A 27,615-nucleotide genomic window follows, 5' to 3' on the forward strand; every position below is an offset into this window, starting at 1 on the left:
GTTTCAGCTCTATAAATTTCCTGAGATTGGTCTAAGCACAGACTATGTCATTCCAGCATGTACTCCACCGAGCGCTTTAGCTCACTACTCTCAAGCAAAGTTCAGAAATCGGGTCCTACCCATCTTCTCGGGAAACCCAAGTATTTGTTCATATACAGTGTTCGCATCAGTGTGTCCTCATGGTCAAGCCCTGAAAACTAAGGCACCATATGTCCAGAACCCTGTAACCAAGAGCGTGTATTCACAGTGCACATTGGATATGTTCAACCCAGGGAAATGTAGAGATCTGTTCAAGAAAATGTACTCCTTGGGATTTGCGATTTACTCTCCATGTGCCATGACGTTCTAACCTGAGCAAAATCCTCCAGGAGAAACCACGGCCTCCATCTGCTGCTGGTAATGAGGTCAGAGGGACCCATTTCTAGTGATAGAAATACAGGAAGAGGGAAAACGGGTGGATGTGGAAAGTGGGAGCGACAGGAAAAGGGATCTGAGACTAGCGAATATGAACACCAGAGCAGAAGGCTGAATGAAATTCAAAATCCAGGGACGCCTAAAAACGTTTGCGTTTGCGTTTGTACACTCATGCACACTCTCCGAAAAATCAACTAGGATCTTGCCCTTGCCTCGTGGGTAAATGGTTTAAATTGAGCAAGAAATAACAGCCCCCAATACATGTTTGAGAACAGGGACCTCAGCAAAATATCTTAAAGTTAAAAGAAGGCAAAACAATCTTGGAAAGATGTTAATTACAGCTGAGGGAGTGCAGCGCTCCCTTGGGCAGGTCAGCCTGCCAAGCTCCAGCTGCTTGGTGACGAGTAGCGAGTAGCGAGTGAATGAAATGCGAAAGGCGGGGATGGAGAGAGGGAGTGCAATCACAGCCAGCGAAGGGGATGGTCAGCTCCGCGCCCCGCAACGTCATCGAAGCGTGGGACTCCGTGAGAGTAAAAAGCTTGCCTGCAGCGCAGGATGCTCAGTTCTCCAGCCTGTGCCGGGCGGCTCGGGCTCTTGCTGTGGTGGGACGAGACCACCCTTAATCTTTCGAGGATCTCGTTCTTTCTGCCTGCCATAGCGGCAAGCCCCTCGGAGAAAGTGCGGTTCTTTCTCCTTATCACCTGCTGCATCCCCCTAACCAGCAGGGATTGCAGTACCTTATCTTTCCACTTCCAGGCGTGTCTGAAGACCTGGCACCAAAGTGACCAGGAGGCAGAGAACTTCAGAGGAGTCTGGTCCTGGGCTGCCCATGGGTGAGTGAGTGGGAAGGTCCGGGACTGCAGACTGGTGGCGATGACCACTCTCCCAGCAGCAGAAACCTGGACAGACGGCGGTGGAGGCGTGGGTGCGGACGCTGGGAACCTGACTGCCTCGCTAGCTGCCGGGGCGGCCAGGGGGGCAGTTGAGACTGGGTGGCTGCAACTGCTGGTCCAAGCTGGCAACCTCTCCTCCTCCAACTCCGTGCTGGCTTCCCCCGCGCCCTCCCAGCCCCAGGCCAACCTCACCAACCAGTTCGTGCAGCCGTCCTGGCGCATCGCGCTCTGGTCCCTGGCGTATGGGGTGGTGGTGGCAGTGGCCGTTTTTGGAAATCTCATCGTCATCTGGATCATCCTGGCCCACAAGCGCATGAGGACTGTCACCAACTACTTCCTTGTGAACCTGGCTTTCTCCGACGCCTCCATGGCCGCCTTCAACACGTTGGTCAATTTCATCTACGCGCTTCATAGCGAGTGGTACTTCGGCGCCAACTACTGCCGCTTCCAGAACTTCTTTCCTATCACAGCTGTGTTCGCCAGCATCTACTCCATGACGGCCATTGCGGTGGACAGGTGAGGAGAGGACAGCGAGGGAGGAAAGAGGGAGAAGGGAAAGAAAAGAGCTGGGCGGTGGGATAAGATTACAAAGGCAACGGTGAGGTAACGGGGTCTACAAAAGCAAAGAGACTTAAGAATTTTTGCTGAAAGGAGGACACTAACCCATTTGTAGCCCTCCAGTGGCTGAACAAATTTCTGCTTCCTTGGCCTCCAACACTCAAGCCTTAAATCACTGAGCCTTATTAAGGATATCTAGAGGGACTGAAGAAGGCTAATGAGGGACATGTGAAACTGACATTCCAAGTAGGGCAAACTTACCTAGAAACGTTTAAGTACTAGCAAACTTTCCCAAATGACTTTTGAACAAAATTTGTCATCCGTAAAGTGTACTTTTTGGCCTTCCTTCTGTCAGTCACTATTCTGGCAGAGAAGTGGTAAATGAGTCCCCCTTCACCCTCCCCTCTTCATCCCTCCCTATTCCATAGACTTGCCCCAAGGCGAACATTGGTTTGGCCTCCCAATCACGGAGGAACTAGCAAAGGCCACACACACTCTCCAAAAGGCTGCTGTAAACTAGCATTTCCCACCACATCTCAGATTGGATTTAATTTTCAGTAATCTGCAGAGGCTATGAACTGAGTAAGCCCTGGAAGTGTGTAACCAAATTTTTTAAAACTTTGTGTGCATTTGCCTTCTCATATTGAACATTATAAAGTACAGATGTTTGTGGAAATACAATGGTGAATCCCTACCTGTTATTGAAAGCTGGCTGCACTTTAATTCAACATTATGGTGAAAACGAACCACAACAGTTGATTTTTGTCTTAGCTTTGTGATAGGCAGTTGCATGGGGGATACATGAGGGTGATGTCACTTTATCTGGAAGTCTCTAAGTTCTTATTCACGAAAAGATCATTTTTAGACATTAACAAACCCATCTAAAAATAAAATGGGGATAAATACTAATTCTTATGACATTTCAGCTGTCATTATGATTTAAAAGATAAGAAAAAACCAGGTTATTTCCATAAATTCATCTTCTGTGTTTACTATTTTGAAATACTGAGCACTGAGGTATTAGTAACATATATCTCTAGAAAATATTTTCATGTGCCCAAAGGATTAAATTGAAGGAGGAGAGTTACTAGCCACTAACTAGAATAAATAAACACAAAATCACACATTTTAAAAAGCCTCTAAAATTGTCATCTTCCCTTTCTCCTTTATCTCTGATTATCCACGCATATGCACCCCTTCATTTCTACTATGTATAGGAGATGCAAATGATGAGAAATTAGACTCCAGTTGGGAAACAAGTGAAATTGCCTCTAATCTTACTACACCAAGATAGAAGTAAATGTTCTTTTTGCTTGAGCAGCTTCCTAGTTTGTTTTGCTGCCTGTTTTTCTTTTTATTTCTTATAGTATATGTTTTTTGATGTTTTGATTAAGGCAAGAGGTATTAGCATATAATGTTATAAAATTCTTACAATCTTCTTGAAAGATTAATGATGCAATATGAACTTTGAAGAAAATTTTAGTGTGTGTGAAATCTGTATTTCAGTTATAAAGGGGGAAAAGTCATTTTTTTCTCTTTTTAATTTCTTCCTGTCAACATTGATGAGATTGTCTTGGAGTTATTTTAAATAACCATTTAGTGCTATCTTATTACAGTCACTGGTTTGAATTAATGAATATTATTAATCTTTACTATTTCTTTATGGAAAACATTAATCATTAATACTATTTAAAAATTTAGAGTATACAATATGCTATAAAATCTGAAGCATACTCATTTTCATTTCCTTAAGTGCTATTTGTTCTTTGAACCACTCAAATCTGATTACTTTTCCCAGCATCATCCAAAGAGCATCACTGAGAAATCAAGTGGACATTTCAGTTCTTGACTTCTTTGACCCGTGAACAATATTCCTCACAGGTGGCTACTGCCTGGAAGTCTCACCTCTTGGCTTCTAGGTTTTCTGATATCCTTCCTCCTCTGCCTCTCTTTCATGGCTATATTTCTGAATCTCTGTCTGTACATAATGATTAAATGCAGAAGTTCCTTATGCTAAATTCTGGGACTGTTTTTCTTCTTATTTTCTGTCCCCAAGCAATCTCATCCAGAACAATGACTTTATCACTTTGATTAAAGAGCTCTCACTTTTTTCTGTCTAATTGGTTTTCTTCTGGATTATAGACACGTAAGAATCCATACAATGAACAGACAACTATAAATGAATAAAAAAATAAGATTGCAGAAAAATATATAAATATGAAACAAGACCAAGTTATTATATACATGAAGCCATGCCAAAGTAAACATGTAAAGTAGACATTCTGGTCAAAGAGTCTTAATTTCTTATAAAAGTTAAACTTCAAATATGTCTCTGAGTTTCTTGATAATCACATAATAAAGGAAATAAAATTAGTAATATGGTTTATACTATCTGTAAAGACAGTACATACACACTCCTTAAGTGCTAAATAATTTCTGATACTTAAGTTTCAAGGAATTATTTATATGAGTAAAAAGAAGAAAATATCTTCAAGCACACTGTCACAAATGCAAAAGCAGGTTTCCTATGGATTTTTATTTAGAATTTCACCAAGTGGTCCAAAGGCATGGTACCAAAGCAGAACTCAGTAAATGGCATTTTCAGGTACCAAACAGGTATCTGAGCAAAGTTTTCAGAGATCTGGTTTGATACAAAGATAAAACTGCAAGAAAGGATAAAGCTTATTTTCTACTGAAGTACCTTTTTTTTTTCTCACTCGAACTTTAGAGATAGTTTGAGAAGCAGGTAACTCAAAGTTGCAATATATGGAAAAGATCTTGGAATCAATTTTATCCCAGTCCCCCATCACTGATCCTGATTCATCCTCCTTCCCAGTCTTCTACTTAAACATATTTTTTCTTATTCATTGTAAGAGCCACATATTCACAGTTATATATATATATATATATATATATATATATGAAAGTTAAATTTAACTTTTACGCATAGTTATCTTACCCCCCAAATATCACCAACGTGTGACCCTCCCATCCACATTATGATGCTCCCCTGGTTTTTTATTTTATATGTACTTTCTTTCTCTCTCTATGCACTCATGTATAGTACATTATATAAAGAGAAGGAGAGACAGAGAGAGAAAGATATTTTCTGTAATTATTAAAATGTAATATTATTATATCATTTAAATTAACATGCTGTTATTAAACATTTATTTGACAAATTGACATCATGATTTAGAGAATTGTTTTATTCTATAAAATTTAGTTTAATTTTTTAATATATAATACATGTATTTGGCTTAAAACTCAAAGAAGCAAATAATTCACAAAGGTAAAATTCCATTGGTAACCCTTCTTTGATTTGTGGTCATGTATACTCAATTACTTCCTTGACATTTTTACTTGGATGTCTGAAAGGCCCTTTGAATTCCACAAAACTCATCATTTTACCTTCAGATATTTTCCTCTGTCAGTGTTTCAATAAATACTGCAAGCATCCATCCAATTGTTCAAACAACTCACAAATCTATTACATTTTTTCTGCCTTTACCCCTGCTTGGATGAGGTGATCCAAGTCACCCTCATATACTTTCTGCTCTGTAAAATAGCCTAATTAGTCTCCCCATATCCAGGCTTAACCTACCCTAATGTATTGATATTGCAGCACAGAAACATGTTTTCAAAACATACATGAGAAAATATTTTACACACCCCTATTTAAAATCCTACAATGTTTCTATTGCACTTATGAGAAGAATAGTATTTTAATCCAGTACAATTTCACTAGATAATTCAACTGGCCTAATCTCTGTTTCAACCACTCAGATCCTCTTTCAAGTTCATAAATGTATGATATTATCTTTTTGCCAAAAAGTCTTTGAATCCACAGTTTTACTTCTCCCTCAAATTCTTTTCTTCCAATTCCTCGTCAGTTAAATGTACTCTTTTAGCTAACAGTTAAAATTTCACTTTTACAGAGACACCTTCCATATAAATCCTCCCAATATAAATTAGCTGTTTCCTTATAGATTCTCATAGCACATGCCAGTCATAGCATTTTCATATTTATATTTATTTATGAAATATAAATTTTATGTTTTTGTTTAAGAATATTTGCTTGATAATTTGCTGTAAGAGACTTGTATGTAGCATAACAGCAGGCTTAATGTTCTTAGTCCCCTTTATATTCTTATGCCTGTCATACTGGTTTGAACATAGTAAGGACACACTCTGGATTGAGGAATAAATGAATTATAAAAGTAAATAAATGAATGAAAAGGCAATGAAATACCACTTTTATGTTTTAAAAATGATAGAGATTGGCAAGAATGCAATGAAAAGCAAATTTTTTACACATATATTTATGAAATTACAATTTTTATAGTTTAAAATTGTCAATTACTATTGTATACAGCTTCTCTTAACATTTGGGTATAAATTGTTAAAAATCTCTTAGGTGGGCAATTGTCAATGTATACATCCTTCAAGTCATTTATTCTATTCAAGTAGAATTAAATTTTTAAGAAATAATAATAGATTTTAATAAAAACTCATATTTAAAGATATTTTTCAAACCAAAATGCAGAAATTTAAAAACAACTAAAATTCCCAAAAAAACAATCTAACACATTGTAGAACATCCAAAAAATGAAATTTTATGTAGAAATAAAAAATTATATGTTTGAATAGAACCTCAATTCACCCAAGTCTCTGGGCCCTTGTGTATAAATATGGTAACATTAACATGAATATTTTAATTTTGTTCATTCATAATTTTTACTTATAAACCATTTCTTGCTATAGTGTCCAAATTGTTTCGGAGTCCCTACTGAGGATAGTCAGGGAAAGAATAGTGGTAAGCGTTTATTAGTAATATTCTTTAGCACTTTATATGGTTTGATTCTGTTTCCCCACCCAAATCTCATTTTGAATTGTAATCCCTATAATCCCCATGTGTCAAGGGAGGAACCAGGTATGAAGTGATTGGATTATGGGGCTGCTTTCTCCCATGCAGTTCTCATGATAAAGAGTGAGTTCTCATGGGATCTGATGGTTTATAAAACATTTCCCCTGCTCTTGCTCACTCTGTCTCACCGGCCACCATGTAAGAAGTGCCTGTTTCCTCTTCTGCCATTATTGTAAGTTTCCTGAGGCCTCCCAGCCATGCAGAACTGTGAGTCAACTAAAATTTCTTTGTTTATAAATTACTCAGTCACAGGTAGCATCTCTATAGCAGTGTGAAAACAAAGTAACACAGCACTTCTACAGCAATGTCAACACTTCCATAAAGAATATGATCATTTTACTGAATTAGGAAGCCATCTCCTTTTCCACATTGCTATTTTTGACACATTTCATCCAAATCTGCAAGATTCACGAGTTTCAAACTTTGCCCTCAGCATGACATTTTTGTGGAGCCTATTTTTATTCCAAGTAGAATCTGGAAGAATGTCTCATCCCTACATTTTACTTGATGTATTACCAATTTCTTAATGCCCAAAGTTCCTTCATCTTCTACTTGCAATTCTCTCTCCATAGGGTTCAGTGCTAAATCATATGTCCAGCATGACAAATTGTGCATACCCTTTCTTCCCTATACCTCATCACTCTGAGAATCATTTTTATTGAGGTCTCCTCATTGATGCATTAAATAAATGCTGTAGACTAGACAACTGGGGTTTTCAGCTCCACCACTTCGTTAAGCATGGTCAGATTCTTAATCTCATTCTCGGCTCAGCAGGATTTTTAACACATGAGAAATTTTTAGTCCATGGATTTAACAGTCCAATATAATTTCATATGTGCCATAATGTAGATATAGATTGAATTTTCTCTAAATGTTGAGACTTTGGGTAATTTTATTTTCTTTTATACTTTTCTTTTTAATCATCCACAACAAAATGCTGTTTTTTTACACAAAACAACTTCAAATAATTATTAATTAAAGTTCTGGAGATGAATGGTGGTGTGATTGTACAATAGTGTTGTACTTATTGCCATTGAACTGTACGCTTAAAACGGTTAAAATGGTAAGTTTTGTGTTATATATATTTTACCACAATAAATTTTAAAAATAATATTAATTAATTTAAATAAACACTTTAAAAATATTATGACTCAGATACATGCAAAACAATCTGCACTCCAAAGGAGAACAAATTAATTAAACTTTGTTTAAATACTTCTGAGGTATATGTTTTAGGCAACATTTTAAAAACACATTTGATATCTGACATAAATTGTAAGGTCAGTTCTGGCAAGAGAGTCCTGGTAACATCACAATATTTTGTGAGCATAATATTTTTTATGGCAACATTTTAAAAACATATTTTATGTCTGATATAAATGATAAAGACAGTTCTGGCAAGAGAATCCTGGTAACATCATAATATTTAGTAAGCAGTAAAATAATTTTCCCCAGAATTGTATAAGGAGATATCACTTGTTTGGAGTACTAGAAGCCTGCCTGAAGTTACAAGGATAAATTAGCACAGTGTTTGTAGTGTTTAGCATGCTATGTGACACAGGTTTTTAATATTTGCTTAAGTTTGCTATTTTGAGCTTATGTCATCATCTATAAGATGGTTTTCCTTCACACCTGTCTAGGTATCAAGACTATTTAAAATTCCCTGTTACGCATTCTTATAAGTAAGGGAAAATATGTCTAGGATTATATTACTAAGCAACAGTGGGCCCTGTTGTGTTCTGGAGCCTGTTTATACCAGCTAGAAGGAACTACTCATGCACATTTTTTCCCAACTCTGTATTTGATGATGCTACTTTGATAGCTTGAAGTCATGGGAGAAGTATTTACACCACAGAAATCTGGAAACACTACAAATCAGGAATTGTACTTGTTTTGTTTACGCAGGAGGCCTGTGGTTAAATATTTACCAGCACATGACTCACTATTTGTGTATTTACTCACTCAACAGATATTTCTAAAGTACCTTGTAAGTACTAGATGTTATATAAGTATGGGTCACACTGAAATAAACAAAGTAGATATGGCTCATAATTGCATGAAATTATATATAATAATTAATACCTTTATTTTAAAACCCCTGTCTGTAATCCAGAGTTTTAAATACAACAACCTACTCAGTATCTCCATCTGAGTGTCTGAGGGTCATCTCAGAATTACACATCCAAAACAGAGATCCTGACGTTCCTCAGACTTACTCCTACTGCTGTCTTCTGAAGTCAAAATATGAGCTTCAGGTCAAAACTCCAGGAAGCAACATTGGCTCATGTCATCTTTCACACATATCTAATCCATCAGCAAATCTACTTATGTCTACTTTCAAATTACATGCTGAGTCTAATCATTTAAGACCTCTACTCCTGCCACCTTAGTCTGAGCCAATATCATTTTTCACCTAAATTACAATACTCACCTAACTGCTTTTCTTACCCCTACTCCTGTTTCCCTTTAGTTTGTTCTCAATACAACAACCAGACTGAATCTATTGGCAATGACTCATAATATATCTCCTTTGCAAATTATTCAATGGCACCTTAGCTCTCTCAGGGTAGAAGCTGAACTCTTTACGCTGACTTATGACAATTTAGACAACTAGCTGGTCCTTTGTTACTTTATAAGTTTTTCTAATACTACCACTTCCCCGCTGTGCTCCACCATCACTGTTCTTCATTTTATCAGCATAGTGGGTAAGTTTCCACCTCAGGACCTTGCACTCTGTAGGAAATACTCTTACTCCAAACAGACATGTTGTTCATTCCCTATACTGCTTCTGAATCCTATGATATAAAATTGCTTTATTTTTATTGCACGTATCACCTTCTAAAATACTATGTAATTGGCCCATCTGTAATATTTATTTTTGTCTCGCTCCCCTAGAGTGTTAGAAGTTCCATGAAAACAAGGCTTGACTTGTGTATTAAATAAATAAATGAATAATAAGTGGAGTAGATAGTAACTATGAGAACACATAAGAAAGGAGAGTGTGTTTATAGTGTTATAACAGAAAAACAGAAGTTGTAGAAGTATTTTTGCTTATGCTTAATTTTGAATTATATGGTTACATAATAATTATATATATTTATGGGAGGTACATGTGATGTTTTCATACAGTCATACAATGTGCAATGATCAAATCAGGGTAATTGGGTATTCATTACCTCAAGCCTTTGTAATTTCTTTGTGTTAGGTACATCTCAATTCCACTCTTTTAGCTATTTTTAAATATGCAATATATTATTGCTAACTATAGTCACACTACTATGTTTTTCAGGTTCTAGTAACCATCATTTGACTCTATGAGTTCATTATTAAAAATCTTTAGTTCTCACATATGAGTAGGAACACATGAATTTTGTCTTTTCTGTGCCTGACTTAGTTTATGTAACATAATCTCCATCAATTTCAGAAGTGTTTTTAATGTTCTTTATTTAAAAAAAAAACATAGAAAATATCCTCTGATAAGTTGTCAGTATTATTAATATTAAATTTTAAAAATCATGTAAATGCTCTATATAATCTTATGGATAATGATCACCTTCAAATTAAGGTGAATCATCAATGGAGAAAAAGATTTGAGGCTTTTCAAATGAGCATAAGTAACAATTTTGAAGAAATCAAACAAAAGATGGTAGGCACTTACTCATGAAATTGAGTATTTATGTTGTATAAGTACTATTAATCCAAATTCTCAAATGTATAAATGAATTAAATTTTTAAAAGTCATAGTACCATGTGTATTGACTTATACCTTCAAAATGAATGCATATATAAAGGTTTTTTTTCCAATAGCTAACTACATGATATAAAATACATTCACATTTCTTTAACTACTAATTATGATTTCATTAGCTTAAAATGTTTTACTTGTTAAAATTATAAGTTTAATATGTCTTCCACAAAGGTCCACATAATCTAGTTTTGTGTAGAAGACAGTAATATTTCAGAATCAAACAACAGTAGTATAATTAAAAATTATCTTTTAAAAAAACAGAATGCAACATCTTGCATACATAAGAAGTTACTGGCAATCCCCATTCACCATTCACAGAGCAATTTGTGATGAAAACCTTTAAGGAGCAGGAGTGAAACAGGATTCCTTGGAAACAAAAAGGGATACTAGCTGTAAAATTTCAGTTCACAATAGAATACTGATGCTAAAGACAGAATAAATATGTATATATTTGCATTAAAAGTTATTAAGTCTAAACATGTACTTCTCACTGCACACAAATTTGGGTTACTAATATTTAGTTAAATGACACAACAGTCCCCAACAACATGGCTCACATTTCAATTACCATGTCATATTAACTCAAATATTAACTGGGAGTGTTTGCATAAAGGACAAGCTGCTAGCTTTTCAGTCTATGAACCACTCTACAAAGAATAGATTAACATCATAAACAACGATCAATCACATTCCTTCTTTCAAAATCTGTCGCTGGTTACTGATCTCTTCATTTGGTTCATGCGCAAACAGCAAAGCACATAGCTGTATTGCCCAAGTGTTTTCCAGTGATAAACTCTCGTGCCATTTTTTTTAAAACGGCTAATCAAGTCCTGGAGAAGTGCCTCACACCTGTAATCCTAGTGCTTTGGGAGGCAGAAATGGGAGGATCAACTGAGATCAAGAGTTCAAGGTTACAGGGAGCTATGACTGCACACTGCATGCCAGCCTGGGTGACAGAGCAAGAATCTGTCTCAATAATAATAAAAGCTAAAGAAAGAGGAACTGGTCAGCAAAGATGAAAATAGAGTGAAGAAATGAAAAAGAATTGAGAAGTGATAGTGCTGAAAGTGAAATTTGAATCGAATATAAATGTAGTTATGAAAGAATAACTGATAGAGGAAATGTTGATACTTTTACTCTTCAGATTCTAGATTTGTAGCCTGAGGGAATTAGGCAAGGTGAATTTATCAATCTAAAGGAGGAAACTGGTAGTGACAAAATGGCGAAGCTGTCATAGAGGAAGTGGCATCAGCAAAAATCTTCACATAAAAAAAGAAAGTCTTCAGGATAGTCCACCACTTTAAAAGTGCAAAGGATGAAATCTTGGAAGATAATTCAAATTAGGAAAAAGGAGAATGCTTTGCCAAAGCATAGAAAAGATGCTTGCTCTGCATCATTTTATATGGCAAAATGGAGGCAAATGCTGTTCAAACTACTTATGATACATTTTTTACAAAGAAATAAAACATTTTATTTTTCAGTGTTTCTAATGTTTTAAAACCATACTCTAAAAAAAGTTTGTTTTTTTTTTATTTCTCTGTGTATTTATAACTGAGGGTAAGGAAGTTTTTCATATTTTGACAAAACTTTTAAAGGTTACAGAAAAATTGTATTTTTTTCCCAGTGATTATTTAGATCACTTTGCATGGTCTCAACTTATATAATCATTTGGATTTCCCAGTACCATTTTGCAAAGCAAAGACTCTCTGTATGTGAAAAAAATCACAGCTTAATGGCCTAAGTTTGATAATCAATAGAAACTCTTTTCTCAGACTTCCATACTATCTAGCTCATTGATATAGATCATTCTATTCACCAAACACTATAAATTATTGAAAATGTCTTTGTCAGAGATATAATTATACAGGTTTCTAAATAGAATCGAAAAGAAAAAAAAGGGGAGAAAGAAAACAGCAACTATAAAAAATAATCTAGAGAGTGTGGTTGGCTAAATACTGAAATCTTTAACACATAATTTCAAAAATATGCATATAATCATCTAAGTAGATTCTGAAATAATTTGAAATAACTCAATATCCACTCCTGACAGAATTCTTGATGAACTACAATATATGGCATTTCTTAACATGATAAACAATATTTATCTGCAAATATAGTATGTGATACTTATATAAAGTAAACTATACATACACAGAGAGAGAGAGAGAGACATATCTATATTCTCTTGTCCCTTGAGCAATGCCAGATGTAGGGGTACTGAGCTCTGCACAGTAAAAAAAATTGTGTATAACTTCCGAACCCCACAAAACTTTACTCTTTACTTCAGTGGAAGGCTTACCAGTAATATAAGCAGTCAACAAATATCTTGTATGTTATATGTATTATATAGTGTATTTTTATGACATAGAAAGCTAGAGAAAAGAACATATTAAGAAAATTATAAGGAAGAGAAAATATATTTACTTTCATTAAGTGAAAGCGGATCACCATACAAGTATTTATTCTCATTATCTTCTTGAGTATACCGAGAAGGAGGAGGAAAACAGTGGGTTGATCTTGCTGTCTTAGGGGTAGCAAAGGGAGAAGTGGAGGAGGTGGAAGGAGGAACAGAAGAGACAGACAGACTCGGCGTAACTTTTACTGAAAACAATCCATGTATAAGTGGACCTGTGCAGTTCAAACTCATGTTTTCCAAAGGTCAACTGTACTTGAAAATAGAAACACATACTGAAAAGATTAAATGGTAAAAGTGTACCAGTTATTTTGTTTCACTGTAATTCCAATAAAACCATAGTAGAAGCTTAATAGAACTTAAATTGTTAATCATCTGAAAGTTTTCTGATTATAAGCTACTGAGATTAACCAAGAAATGTTTACTAATAATAAAAAATAATAATGAAGGAAATTGTCCAATGAGATAGGAAAATACTATAAAATTATAATAAATGAAAACATTTGGATCTTGGACAAGAATCAACTGATTGTTGATAATAATAAATATATGTAAATACGTAAGAAGTTTAAATCTAGAATTGTTACGTCTTCCTGTGAATTGATCCCTTTCATCATTATCAAATGTCCCTCTTTATATTTAATAATACATGCCTTAAAGTCTAATTTTTATGATATTTATGTAGCAAATCTTTTCTTCTGGTTAGTGTTTACATGGTAAACACCTTTTTCATAAACATTTTAATATCAGGTTTTTTACACACGAACTTCTTACGTATATTATAACCAAAACCAAGTTTGGCTGCTTCCTATGTATAAAGCTAGTAAACAAGGATGAAGTGCAGTGGAAGGAAAGTGACTTTAATCTAGTCAGTCATGGCGAAATGGCCAAGGCTAGTGCCTAAGAAAAACTATTTCAAACTTTAGGTTGGGGAGAGGGGCTAAAAAAGGGAACTTTGAATGGGAAGCATGTGCAAGTTGTGCTAGGTACAAAGTCTGTGTGTCTTAATCCAGGGGCTATCTTGAGTTGCAGTCCACCTGGAACACAGGCTGGCACTATCTCAGCAATGGCTGGGTTGTTGACTAACCACCATGAGGTAATCTTCAGAATTTTGCAGTTGGGTCTCCGTGCTTCGTCTGTCTCAAGATCAGCCCCTGGAACTTCTAAGTAAGCACATAGATAAGTGTGCATGGTGTAAGGGAGTGTATGGCAGGAAAAGGAGGGATGTAGAGTTTTAGAAAGTACATTTCAAGGCTATATTTTAAGACTATGGAGGGAATAAAAGCTTTCTGAAGTTTGCTTCAAATCTTGAGACTAGGAGGAAAGGAGAAAAAGAAAAGAAAAAAAAAATGTGTTGTGTTTTGAACCTAAACATGTGTGTTTTGAATCTAAACTGCTTAGTTACAATTTGAGACAATTACAAAGAAAGTACCACAAACCAATAAGAAGAGCATAATTTCCCAAAATATGAAATTTAGAATATAGCTAATTATTTGGAAATAAAGTTAGAATCCTACTTTACACTGAGCACTAATATAAATATAGAATAAACTGTAGCAATAAAATCACAAAAAAACAAAAATATTATTTAACTCTTCATTTTACCTAGGAAAAAATTTCTAAACACAAGAGCATCACAGTACAGAGAAAAACATCAATTAATTTGACTATATAAAACTATATAACCAAAGCATTATATAGTTTGTTCAAACAATAAAATACATTAACGCATAATTAGATGATAAAGCAAACTTTTAAGTATGATTAAATGAAAGACATAATATTTTAACTTATGAGTTCTTATGAATCAATATGAAAATATTAATACAAATATGCAACAGATGATAATTTTAGAAAAAATAAAATGGTTACATGGATGAAAAATATATATATTAATTAAAGAAGTGCACTTTTACCTAAAAATAGGCAACCATATTTTATGGTAATACGATGATGAAGGTCAGAGAAGTGAGCATTCTTATTTTCTACTGGAGGAAATAGAAATCAGAACAACCTTTTGAGAAATTATTTTGGCCATTAGTACACTGAAATTACTAATTCTTTTTGACAAAGCAACTTCACCTCTGGCTGTCTACCCATAAAAACAAAGATGCAAAGAAATATTTTATTGTTTGTACATTTTTACAATACAGTTTCAAATTAGACTTCAGTGTGCATGTTTTAGAATATACATTAATCAGTGATATAAAATAATATTTTCAGGATATTAATATGCAAAAGGACATACAGTAAAATATTAACTTTAAAAGTTGTAGAGAATTACAGATAAAAAATATAATGATATAATGGTATGCATATATATTTGCATATGTAAAATAGTGAAAGGAAATGAAAAATGAACCAGGATGTTTAGCATAGCTGTCCTTTAGTGGCAGTATTGTGGAGAATTTGTATTTTCTTATGTATATTCTTCTCTATTTCAAACTATATATTTACTAATGAGAAGGAAAATGTAACTTGTTTGTAAAGAAGGAGAGAGTAACCCACTGTTGCATTTTGTACAGTGACCTCAATATTCAAATGCTTTCTCATTATGTGTTATCTGATTGGTGATTTATTCATAGATGCCTGGGCAATGGCTCTCCCTTAGCAGTAACCTGGCCCCTTACTACATGTATTCATTCCTATGAGTCACTGGCATTTTGCAATAGACAATATTTAATAACATAGTATTTTCTATTTATTTGCTATCTGGATATGGTTCCACTAATTGGGTTTGTTAATATTTAAGAAAAAACACTTTAGCAACACATGTACACATAACATTTCAAAATAAATGGAATCATTGCCATTATTTGACATGATGGTGATGAAACTCTCCTCTTAATTACAGCAAGTTGGTTAATCAAGTTGTTCAGATCTTTTTTATTTTTACTAACTTTCATTATTATTGCTGTTTGCCTTCCTGTTTTATTGGCTGCTAAAGTGGTATGTTATAGTGCAACTATGATTGTGGATTATTTCTTAATTCTGTCAGGTTTGCACTGTACATCTTGAAGCAATGTTAATTAACATCTAGGATTGTTCTGTCTTCCTGTGAATTGATCTCTTTTATCATCATCAAATGTCCCTCTTTATATTTAATAATAAATGCCTTGAAGTCTAATTTTTATGATATTTATATTGAAAATCTTCTAATTAGCATTTACATGGCAAACCTTTTTACATAAACATTTTAATACTAAGAATGTCTAATATAAGAAATCTTTTGTGATTTCTTAGTAATGAATCGTGTAAACTCTAATCACATAATTTTATTTTTATATTCACACACAGTAAAATTTATTTTCACTGATGTACAGATTTAAGATTTTTAATGCATGGATAGTTCATATAACAACCACCACAATCAGGACACAGAACAATGTCATCACCACAAAGGAAAGCCTTTATGTCCTTTTTTGTATTCACAATCTCTTCCTGACCTAAAACCTGGCAATCACTGATCTATCTGCTACCACTGCAGGCTGATCTTTTTGGGAAAATGTCATATTAATACAATTATTAAACAGGTAACCTTTGAGATTAGATACTTTCATTAACCGCAACATGTCTGAGATTATTCAAGTTAATCTATATAATCAAGAGTTTGTTCTTTTCTAACCTTGAGAGTATTCCATTGTATGGCTGCCCCACAGTTTGTTTACAAAGGACATTTGGGTTGTTTCCAGTTTTGTGCAATGAATAGAGCTGCTCTGAGTATTCTTGTATAGGGTTTTGTGTGAACAAGAAGTTTTCATTTCTCTAGGATAAGACAATGAGAATGAGGTTGCTTGGTTGTATAGAAAACATATATTTAACTTTGTAAGAAACTGCAGTACCATTTTGTATTCATACTAGCAGTGTGTAAGAGTTTCAATTGTTCCGCATTCTAACCAGTAATTGATACTGTCAAAATTTCATTATTTATTTTTTAGTTGACATTATAAAATTGTATGTATCTATCATGTGCGACATAATTTTTTTAGTTCTATATACCCTGTAGAATGGTTGAATATAGCTAATCAACAAATATATTACCTCACATAGTTGTTATTTTTGTAGTTTATCTTCAGAATAAAAACATCTTTGTCTATTAAAACTGTTCAGACTTATTTTATAGCCTAGACAGACCTATACTGGAGAATGTTTCATATTCCCTTGAGAAGAATATATATTTTGATGCTGTTAGGTTGAATGTTCTATAAATCACAGGGCTAATAGGTAAATAGTGTGATTAGTATTCACAACTACGCTCTTGCTGATTTTCTAATTTTCTATCTATTAGTATAAGTGGCTTATTGATGTGTATAACTATTCTTATTGAATTGTCTATTTCCCTTTTGTTCTGTCTTTGCTTCATGTATATTGAAAGTCTCTTGTTAGATGCACATATGTTTGTGTCTGTATATCTTTCTAATGAGTTCCTAGTTTGTCTCTACTTTTTGTCTTAAAGTCTATTTCATCTGATATTAATATAGCCACTTCAGTTCTTGTATTTTTACTCATTTACTCACATTTAATGTTTACATGGTATGTTTCACATTCAATGCTTTTCTGTTGTTTTACATTCAATCTACTTGTGTATTTTGATTCTAATTTATACCTTTATGTGGATTTGAGAAACCATTTGATGTTACTTTCTTCTGCCTAAAGAACATACTTTAGTATGTACTTAAGGCAGGTTTAATCACAGCAAATTTTCTCATTTATTTGTCTTGGAAATTATTTATTTCAACTTGTTTTTGAAAGATATTTTGACAGTTATCTCTTTTACACTTTTAATACTCCAGCCCATTGCTGTTTTCTTTTCGTTTTCGTTGTTTTGAATGAAAAGCCATCTGTTAATTTCATAGTGGTTCCCTTCTGTGCAATTAATTACTTTTCTCTTGTCAACTGCAAGGATGTTTTGTTTTATGTTATTTTTTTCTTTCACATTCAACACTGCAATTATGATGCGTCTAGATGTGGATCTTTGCATTTATCATAATTTGAGTTTGTTGAGCTTTTGAAATATGTAGATTAATGTTCTTCATTAAATTTAGAGAGTTTTCAATCATTATTTTCTAAAAATATTTTTGTTCCTTTTTCCTCTTCTGGGACTCCCAATATGCATATACTTGTATATTTGAGTCTCACAGATATCTTAGGCTTTATTTTTCTTTAATTTTTTCTTGTTAAATTTTTTCCTTTTTTCAGATTGAAAAATCTTTATTGATCTACCTTTAAGTTCCTGGATGTTTTCGTCTGCTAACTCAAAAATATTTAGAGGTTTTGTTGTTATACTTTTCAACTGCAGAATTTCCATGTAATTCCTTTTGTAATTTCTGTATCTTTGATAGTCTCTATTTAATGAGTCATGGCAGTATTGCTTTATTATTTTTTTTTAAGTTTTTCTTTAGTTTTCTGAACATATTTATAATAACTGCATTGAAATCTCTGTCTACCAAGTCCAACTTCTAGGCCATCTCAAATGTAATTTATAATGACTGAATTTATCTCTGCATATGGGTCATATTTTCCTGTTTCTTTCATGTGTCGCAATTTTTTATTGAAAACTAAACATTTCATATAATGTAACAACTATGAATTCTATTTTTCTCACTCCACCTTGGGGTTTATTGTTATCATTTTATGTTTGTTAGTTATTTATTTAGTGACTTGTGTGCACTAATTTTATGGTCTGTTTCTTGGACAGTTTGTGGCCTATGGTACCGTTGCTCAGTTTTTTTCATATGTTTATTTTTAATTCTGGTTTCTGAAAGTTTACCTCTGAGTCAGCTTGGTTAGTGGTTGTTCAATCAGCCAAAGACTGGTCAGAGATTGTGGTTAAATAACTTGAACAAGTAAGACTCTATTATTTGTCATTAAATCTGTGTCATGGGAATGCTTATAAAATTCAGAGTTTACAAGTCTGCCTCACATTCATCCAGGGTCTCGTAGCTCTTAGGACGTTTTCTCTGCCTTTCCTAAGTGGCACAGCCCTGTGCATGCATCAGCCTTCCAGATCACCAGGGATTCTAACAGAGCCTTACTTGACTCTCTCTTCCCCTGGATCATCATGTTAAATTTATAACTAGCCTTCAGATTTGTTACTTTCTTAACTAACACTGCTATGTTTTGTCACTGATTGTTTTAACAACTGAAATGAGATCTCTATTATTTTCAACAAAAATCCTAGGTAGGAGTTTTTCCATTCTCTTCCCTAAACAAAGTCAGCCCCCTCCAGCAGGGCAGCAGAGCTAGTAGTTCTTATAGATGTCCTCACCCACACAGGGCAGAAGTTTCACAGGGTGGACGTGGGGAAAGGAGAGGTAGACATGTAATCTACTTCTCTTACAGAGTTTCAGTAGCTTTAACGAATACTTATTAACTTATATGGCCTTTGTTTAATTCTCAGAGATTTTAAATAGTTAATTTTGGTTATTTTGTCTGTTTTTTGTTTTGGGGGAAAAGATATGGGGAGTTCCTCACACCATCATTCTGGGAGCATATGCTATTATGAAGATTTTAGAGTTCTTTATATATTCTGCATATGAGTATTTTGTCAGGCATGTGATTTGCAAATATCTCCCAGACTGTGGCTTATTTTTCCACTCTTTTTACAATATATTTAGCAGAGCAAAAGTTTAATTTTAATAAAGATTAATTTATCAATACTGTTGCTTATATGAATTGTGTTTTTGTTGTTATATCCAAGAAATATTTGCCTATGTCCAGGTTACAAAGGTTACCTCCTAGGGTTTCTTCTAAATATTTTGTTGTTTTAAGGTTTTAATTTCAGATGTATGATACATTTTGAGTTAATTTTTGTAAGTCTTAGGTTGAGGTCAATGTAAAATATTTTTGGCATACAAATATCCAATTATTTCAAAATATTTACTGAAAAGACTATCAATTATTCATTTAACTGCCTTTATACCTTTGACAAAAATCAGTGGGCCATATTTATGTACATCTGTTTCTAGACTGTAGATCCTGTTTCACTGAGCTATGTCTGTACCAAATCCATACTGTATTGATTACTGCTGAACAGAAGTTCTCGAATGTGATAAAGTGATTTCCCCAATTTCAGTCTTCATTTGTATTTTTCTTATTCCACTTTTAAATTGTTTAATATGCATTTCATTTTATTATTTATTTATTTATTTTGAGATGAAGTCTTGCTCTGTCACCCAGGCTGGAGTGCAGTGGTATAATCTCAGCTCACTGCCACCTCCACTTCCCGGGTTCAAGCGATTCCCCTGCCTCAGCCTCCCAAGTGGCTGGGACCCCAGGTGTGTACCACCACACTAGGCTAATTGTTTTATATTTTTCATAGAGACAGGGTTTTGGTATGTTGGCCAGGCCAGTCCTGAACTTCTGGCCTCAAGTGATCCACTCGCCTCGGCCTCCCAAAGTGCTGGGATTATAGGCATGAGCCACCATGACCAGCCTTAATATACATTTTAGAATGAGCTTTCATGTATCTACAAAAAAAAAACTTGCTGGAGCTTTTAATGTAATAGCATTAAACATGTATATCAGTTTGGAGATTATCAACATCTTTACTATGCTGAATCCTTCAAACTGTGAACATAGGATAGACATCCTATGTTTTTCACCTATTTAGGTGCTTAATTTTTATCAGTATTTTGCAGTTTTCATGATGCAGATTCTGCATGTTTTGATAGCTACATGCTTATTTTATTTTTTGACCTAATATAAGTGGTAGCTTTTTAAAATTTAGTTTCAAATTGTTTATTACTGATTATTAAAAATACCATTTATTTTGTCAGTTTAACTTGTATCCTGCATCCTTGTCAAACTCATTTATTAGTTCTACGTGGGGATTTTTGAACATTTATTGGGATTCATCTACATAGACAATCTTCTGTTGTATGAATGGAGACATTATTAAATTTCATTTGAATCTGTATGCCTATACATTTTTTTTCATGACATATTGTACATTTAGCACAATGTTAAATAGAAGTGGTAAGAGTGGACCTCCTGTATTTCTCTGATCACAGGAAAATATATACAGTTTTTCATCATTCAACAGAATATTATTTTAGGTGATTTGTAGATTCTCTGTTTCAGATTTAGGACATCTTCTATTTGAATGTGTTGAGAATTTATAATAAATTGATGTTGAACTTTACCAAATGTTTTTACTGTTATCAATTGATGTGGTCATACTGGTGTTTGGGTTAAATTGATTGAATTTTTAATATTAAAAATCAGTCTCAAATTATGTAAACAAATACTGTTTTTGGATGGTATATTACTCTGTTTCCTTTATGTCTCTTTCTCTCTCTCTCTCTCTCACTCACACACACACACACACACACACACACACACTCAGTCTCTCTCTCTCCCTCCCTCTTTCTCCTGGCTCTCCCACCTCCCCCCACTTCCTGTCATGAATTATGAAGTGTTATCTAGTTTTCAATTGTGTAGGATTTTGTAGCACTGTTGTTATTTTTCTTTAAATATTTGACAGAATTCATCTGTGAAACCATCAGGCACTAGAGATTTATATTTTGGAAATTTAGTAGATGTAGAACTCATTTTGGGTAGAGTTTTGTAGTTTGCACATATTAAGAAACTGGTCTATTTTATCTATTTATATATGTGTGCAGTGTTATACTCTTTTTGAATGCCTGTTTATCTGTAGTAATATCACTTTTTTAAAAGATATTGCTTATTTTTGTCTTCTCTCTCTCTCATTTTTTTTTTGGTCAGTCTTTCTAGTGCTTTATCAATTTTAGCAAACTTTCCAAATTGTTATCTTTTGGATTCATTGATTTTCTTTCTATTTTGGCTCCACTTTGACTTGTATTGATTTCCTCTCTCATTTAATTTCCTTTCTTTTTCTTGCTTTGGGTGTATTTTCTTCTTATTTTTTCTAGTTTTTAACAGATGAAACCTTAAATTACTTATTTGAAGGCTTCTAAATTTTTTGTGTAGGCATCTAATTCTATAAATTTACATCTAAGTACTGTTTTAGTTGAATCCCACAGGTTTCTAAATTTTGTATTTGCATTTTAATTCTGTTCCAAATATTTTCTAGATTTCCATAGACTTCCTCTTTGATCCATTGTGTCATAGACAAATTTTATGATGATCTTTAGGATCCCTGCCTCCTCATCTTCATTACCTTTATATTAGCCTCCCATTGAGTGAAGACAGGACCTGTGATTGCCATCTAACCAATAAAAATGTGGCAAGTGTGAGGAGGTGTTACCTTCGTTATTGAATTATATTATCTGAAGTTCCACTTTACTATCACATAGCTCTATATTTTCTCTTTCTTCATTGCTGGCTTAAAAAAGCAAGTTAACATGAATTCTACACACACAGCAGTCTCCCAAAACCTTAGAAAGATGAAAGTGGATCCTTCTCCAGTCCAGCCTCCAGATGATAACACAGAACAGCCAACATCTTGGGTGGTAACTTATCAGATCCTAAGTAGAGGACTCAGATAAGTTTTTCTCATTACTGACTCAGAAACTGTCAGATAATAACTGTTGTTGCAGGACCTGGTGGCTCACACCTGTAGTCCCAGTGATATGGTTTGGCTCTGTGTCCCCACCCAAATCTCATCTCAAATTGTAACACCCATAATCGCAGTGTGTCAAGGGAGTGACCAAGTTGGAGGTGATTCAATCATGGGGGCGTTTCCCCACAGTCTGTTCCCTCGATAATGAATGAGTTCTCACAAGCTCTAATGGTTTTATAAGGCAGTTTTCCCTGCTCTTGCTCAGACTCTCTTCACTGCTGGCATGTAAGATATGCCTGCTTCCTCTTCCACCATGATTGTAAGTTTCCTGAGGCCTCCCAAACCATGTGGAACTGTGAGTCAATTAAACTTCCTTTGTTTTTAAATTACCCAGTCCTGGGTAGTAACTTTATAGCAGTGTGAAAACAGACTAATATACCCAACTACATGGGAGGCTGAGGTGGAAGGATCACTTGAGCCTAGGAGTTTGAGGTGGCAATGAGCCATGATTGTACTATGGCATTACAGCCTGCAAAAAAGAGCAAGACTCCATTTCTAAAAATGGTAATGACAAGAATTTAAAAGGTATTGTTTTATAGACCAGAATTGGAGTGGATCAGTAATAATAATTAATTAATTTTAAAAAGCATTAAGTTACTAAATTGATGACAATTTATTACACAGCAAATAAAACTAATAAACATGAATTATTTAAGAGTGTTTTGTGTAATTTCCGAGTTTGGAAATTTTTCTCTCTCCTGTTATTGATTTCTAGTTTAATTCCATTATTGTCTAAGAATATATATTTGTTTTAATTTTTTATACTTTTAAAGTTTTGTTTTCTATTCTAGTATAGGGGTCATTTTTGTAAATGCCTATTTGTACTTGAAAAGTATATATTCTGCTATTGTTTAATTCAGTGCTCCATAAATATCAGTTAGATGCAACTCATTAGTGGAGATAGTTTTGCTGTGTTCTTACTGATCTTCTGTCTACTAATTTTATAAGTTCTAAAAAGATTATGAAACACAAAATTATAATGGGGATTTATCCATTTAGTTCTGTCAATTTTTGCTTCATGTATTTCGAATTTTTAGGTGCATTTAGGATTACTTCATCTTCTTAGTGAATTGATCCTTTAAGCATTAAACAATAGCCCTCTTTATTTCTGGTAATTTTCTTTGCCTTAATGTTTACTTTTATGTTAATATAGCCACTTAATACTTTTTTAAAAAATAGTATTTACATGGTAGATATTTTTCTACAATTTTACTTTTAATATACTTATGCCATTATATAAGGTCCCATTAAGCTACAAATTTTAAAATCTATAATTTCAAATGAATTATAAATGAGAGATATTATGACACAACAAGAAGGCTATGTCTAATATATTTCTGATGATATATTTAGGCCATGAGAGAGGCACTATATTTTGAGATACAATTTTTAGCATCAAAAAGTGAGTAGAATTGAGAGATCCTTCACAATGTGTAGCAATGTGACACTGTATTTGTGTGTGGGGAGGTGGAATACTGTATGTGATTTGACTGCCTCTGAATAACTAAAGTTAAATTTCATCTTGAGTTTGGTAAACACATTTTTTAAATATCCTATTTTAGCAGTTTAAAGAAAACAAGCAAATCTGTTGGGTTTGTATTTAAATATCTAAAAAATATTTTGAAAGAAGGAATACTACCCTCAACTTTCAATAAAATAGTTTATCTTAGCAAAAGAAAGCAAACCTTTTAAAATAGAAAAAAAAATAAGGAAAAAAGAGAAAGCTTAGAGAAAAAAATAATTCAACAGAAATAAAACTACTCTGATAATTATAGTTTTCTTTTGAAAAACTGTTGTGAATACTGGTATCAAACAGGTGGATGTATAAGCATAGCTATCAAAATAATGTCCAATTTTCTAATAGCCCTATTACCCTATTAAGTGAGAACTTAGATGAGATGGCTTATAGTTTAGAAGATCCTCATCATGAGAAAACAAAACTAGAAAACCTATAGTTGTCGCCAATAATTTCATGTGATGAATGAGTTAGGTAAATGATAATGAGACCTGAAAAACTAGACTCCTGAACAGATTTCTATTAGCTATCTGTTAGGGTACAAATGAGAAACTATTCTATATATAGCTCTTACTGCATTTTCACTCAATAATAATGAGAAAAATGTATATATATATATATATATATATATATAGTGATACATACATCACTTAAATTAATCTGGAAACTTTCTAATGGATTGTTACCAGAGCAAATTTTCATACTAGTTCCTATAAAGCATGTTCTCTCATTTTACTAGGTCTGCTCAGATTTTTTTCTTCCAACAAGTGTAAACATTCCTCCTTATCAGCACACGTATGTTCACTGCAGCACTGTTTACAATAGCAAAGATCTGGAACCAACCCAAATGCCCATCGATGATAGACTGGACAAGGAAAATGTGGCACACATACACCATGGAATACTATGCAGCCATAAAAACAATGAGTTCATGTCCTTTGTAGGAACATGGATGAATCTTGAAACCATAATTCTCAGTAAACTGACACAAGGACAGAAAATCAAACACCATATGTTCTCAATCATAGGCGGGTGATGAACAATGAGAAGACATGGAAACATGGATGAAGCATCACACACTGGGGTCTGTTGGGGTGTCCAGGGGAGGGAAAGCAGAGGGGTAGGGAGCTTGGGGAGGGATAACGTGGGAAGAAATGCCAGATATAGGTGATGGTGGGATGGAGACAGCAAACCACATTGCCATGTAGGTACCTATGTATCTATGCAACAATCCTGTATGATCTGCACATGTACATCAGAGCCTAAAGTACAATTTTAAAAAATGGAAAAAAAAAAGAATAAAAATTTCTACAGATTAAGCACCATTTTTTTCCTCTCTTCTGTAGGTGTAACACTGCTTCAATTGTCCAGTTGGTCTTGCTAACAATAAAAAAGTACCCATGCTCATATGGGCGTTTTTTTATTGTTAATGTGAACATCGCCATGTTTTGTCACATGGGTGATGAAAACCTCAAAAGCACTCTACTTTTATGTGTTCTCAAGTACTGCACCTTGTTTGAGCACAGTCTAACAGTATAATTTGAGGCACAACAGGTGGTTTCAATTAAAGGATTTAAAAGTACTAGTAAAGAAACATAATTTATATAAACATAATTTAGCAATATAATAATGTGGCTTCTCATTGAGTGGGATGCAATGGTTAGAAGTCCTATTTTGTCACATCAAACTACTCCATATTGAATATATATATATATTTTATATATACATATTTTATATAAAAAATATATATATATATTTTATATATATAATATAATACATATATATAGTTTGTATTGTTAGTCTGCCCTAGCTTCTGCATTCTGTGTAGTTCCAGTGTACCTGCTGTTAGAGATAATTGATATCCAATCTTTTATTTATCTACCAATGGAGAACTTTCATTGCAAACCTTTATTCTACTTGCCCTTCCTCACTGTTATCTGGAGTCACCATTACATTATGGAATGTTATTACATACATTTAAATTTGTAGCCTCAAACTAAATCTTTAAATAGAGTTATTTTAAAGGGGGTATCTCATAAAACAAGTAGAGCTCAATTAAAAGGATTCATACCATCTCCTCTCCCCTAGCTTACTCAAAGTCAGCAGTTACTTCACTTATGGTTGTTATTGAGATGTCTTTTCAGTGCATACAAAACCTGAGAATGAAAGGGCATCTGTGTGAGTGTTCTTTGCAACCATTTTAGAAAAACCAAAAGTACTACTACTACCTCAAACATTTATTTGGAGTTATAGTTTATAAAAATCAGATATGACTATTCTCAGAATACTTTCACCACCTGTCTAACAATTCCGGCCCTGAGGAGTAAAATATGTTGCTATTAAGGTAACCATAACAGCCAATATTTATATGCCACACTGTCAACTCAAAGAAACATGCGCAGTTCTACTCAGAAGGTATGACTTCGATTTTACAATTTTGGAACAGGAGAATACAAATTCAGGATTATGGCTTGTTTTTTTATTTCTAGCTTTTATTTTATGATCAGGAATAAATGTACAGGATGTGCAGGTTTATTAGATAGGTAAACTTGTACCATGGTGGTTTTTCAAACAGATTACTTCATTATCTAGGCATTAAACCCAGCTTCCATTATTATTCTTCCAGATGCCCTCCCTCTTTCTACCCTCCACCCTTCAACAGGCCCCAGTGTACCTTGGTGCCCCCTTATGTGTCCAAGTGTTGCCATCATTTAGCTCCCACTTCTAAATAAGAAATGCAGTATTCAGTTTTCTGTTCCTCCATTAGTTTGCTAAGAATAATGGCCTCCAGCTCAATTAATGTCCCTGCAAAGGACATGATCTCATTCCTTTTTATGGCTGCATAGCATTCCATGGTGTAAGTACCACATTTTCCTTAACTAATCTATTATTGATGGGCATTAGGTTGATTCCACACCTTCGTTTTTGTGAATAGTGCTGCAATAAATATACACATGCATGTGTCTTTATAATAGAATGATTTATATTCCTTTGGGTATATGCTAGTAATGGCATGGCTGGGATAAATGGTATTTCCACTTTTATATCTTTGAGGAATCACCACACTGTCTTCCACAATGGTTGAACTACTTTATACTTCTACCAACAGTGTAAAAGTGTTCCTTTTTCTCCACAATCTCACCAGGATCTGTTGCTGTTTGACTTTTTAAAAATAACCATTCTGACTGGTGTAAAACTGTATCTCATTGTCATTTTGATTTGCATTTCTCTAACGATCAGTGATGTTAAGGTTTTTTTCACATATTTTGGCCATATATATGTCTTCTTTTGAGAAGTATTTGTTCATGTCCTTTGCTCACTTTTTTTTCCATTTATTTATTTTATTGCATTTTAGGTTTTGGGGTACATGTGAAGAACATGCAAGATTGTTGCATAGGTCCTCACGTGGCAGTGTGATTTGCTGCCCTCCTCCCCATCACTTACATCTGGCATCTCTCCCCTTGTTATCTCTCCCCAACTCCCCACCCCCCACCGTCCCTCCCCTATTTCCCCCCAACTGACCCCAGTGTGTAGTGCTCCCCTCCCTGTGTCCATGTGTTCTCATTGTTCAACACCCACCTATGAGTGAGAACATGTGGTGT

General features: G+C 34.1%; 1 protein-coding gene across 1 annotated transcript in view; it reads left to right on the forward strand.

Moving 5' to 3' along the window:
• The first annotated feature begins 1,025 nt into the window (after nt 1-1,025).
• Nucleotides 1,026-27,615, forward strand: part of TACR3 (tachykinin receptor 3) — a 105,988-nt gene continuing 79,398 nt past the window's right edge. The window contains exon 1 of the mRNA XM_017518718.2: nt 1,026-1,823. Within this exon, the coding sequence (XP_017374207.1) occupies nt 1,288-1,823 (536 nt within the window). The 5' untranslated portion in view covers nt 1,026-1,287. The remainder of the gene's footprint in view (nt 1,824-27,615) is intronic.

This window comes from Cebus imitator, unplaced genomic scaffold (assembly GCF_001604975.1).
Source record: "Cebus imitator isolate Cc_AM_T3 unplaced genomic scaffold, Cebus_imitator-1.0 Scaffold700, whole genome shotgun sequence".
Lineage (NCBI taxonomy): Eukaryota > Metazoa > Chordata > Mammalia > Primates > Cebidae > Cebus > Cebus imitator.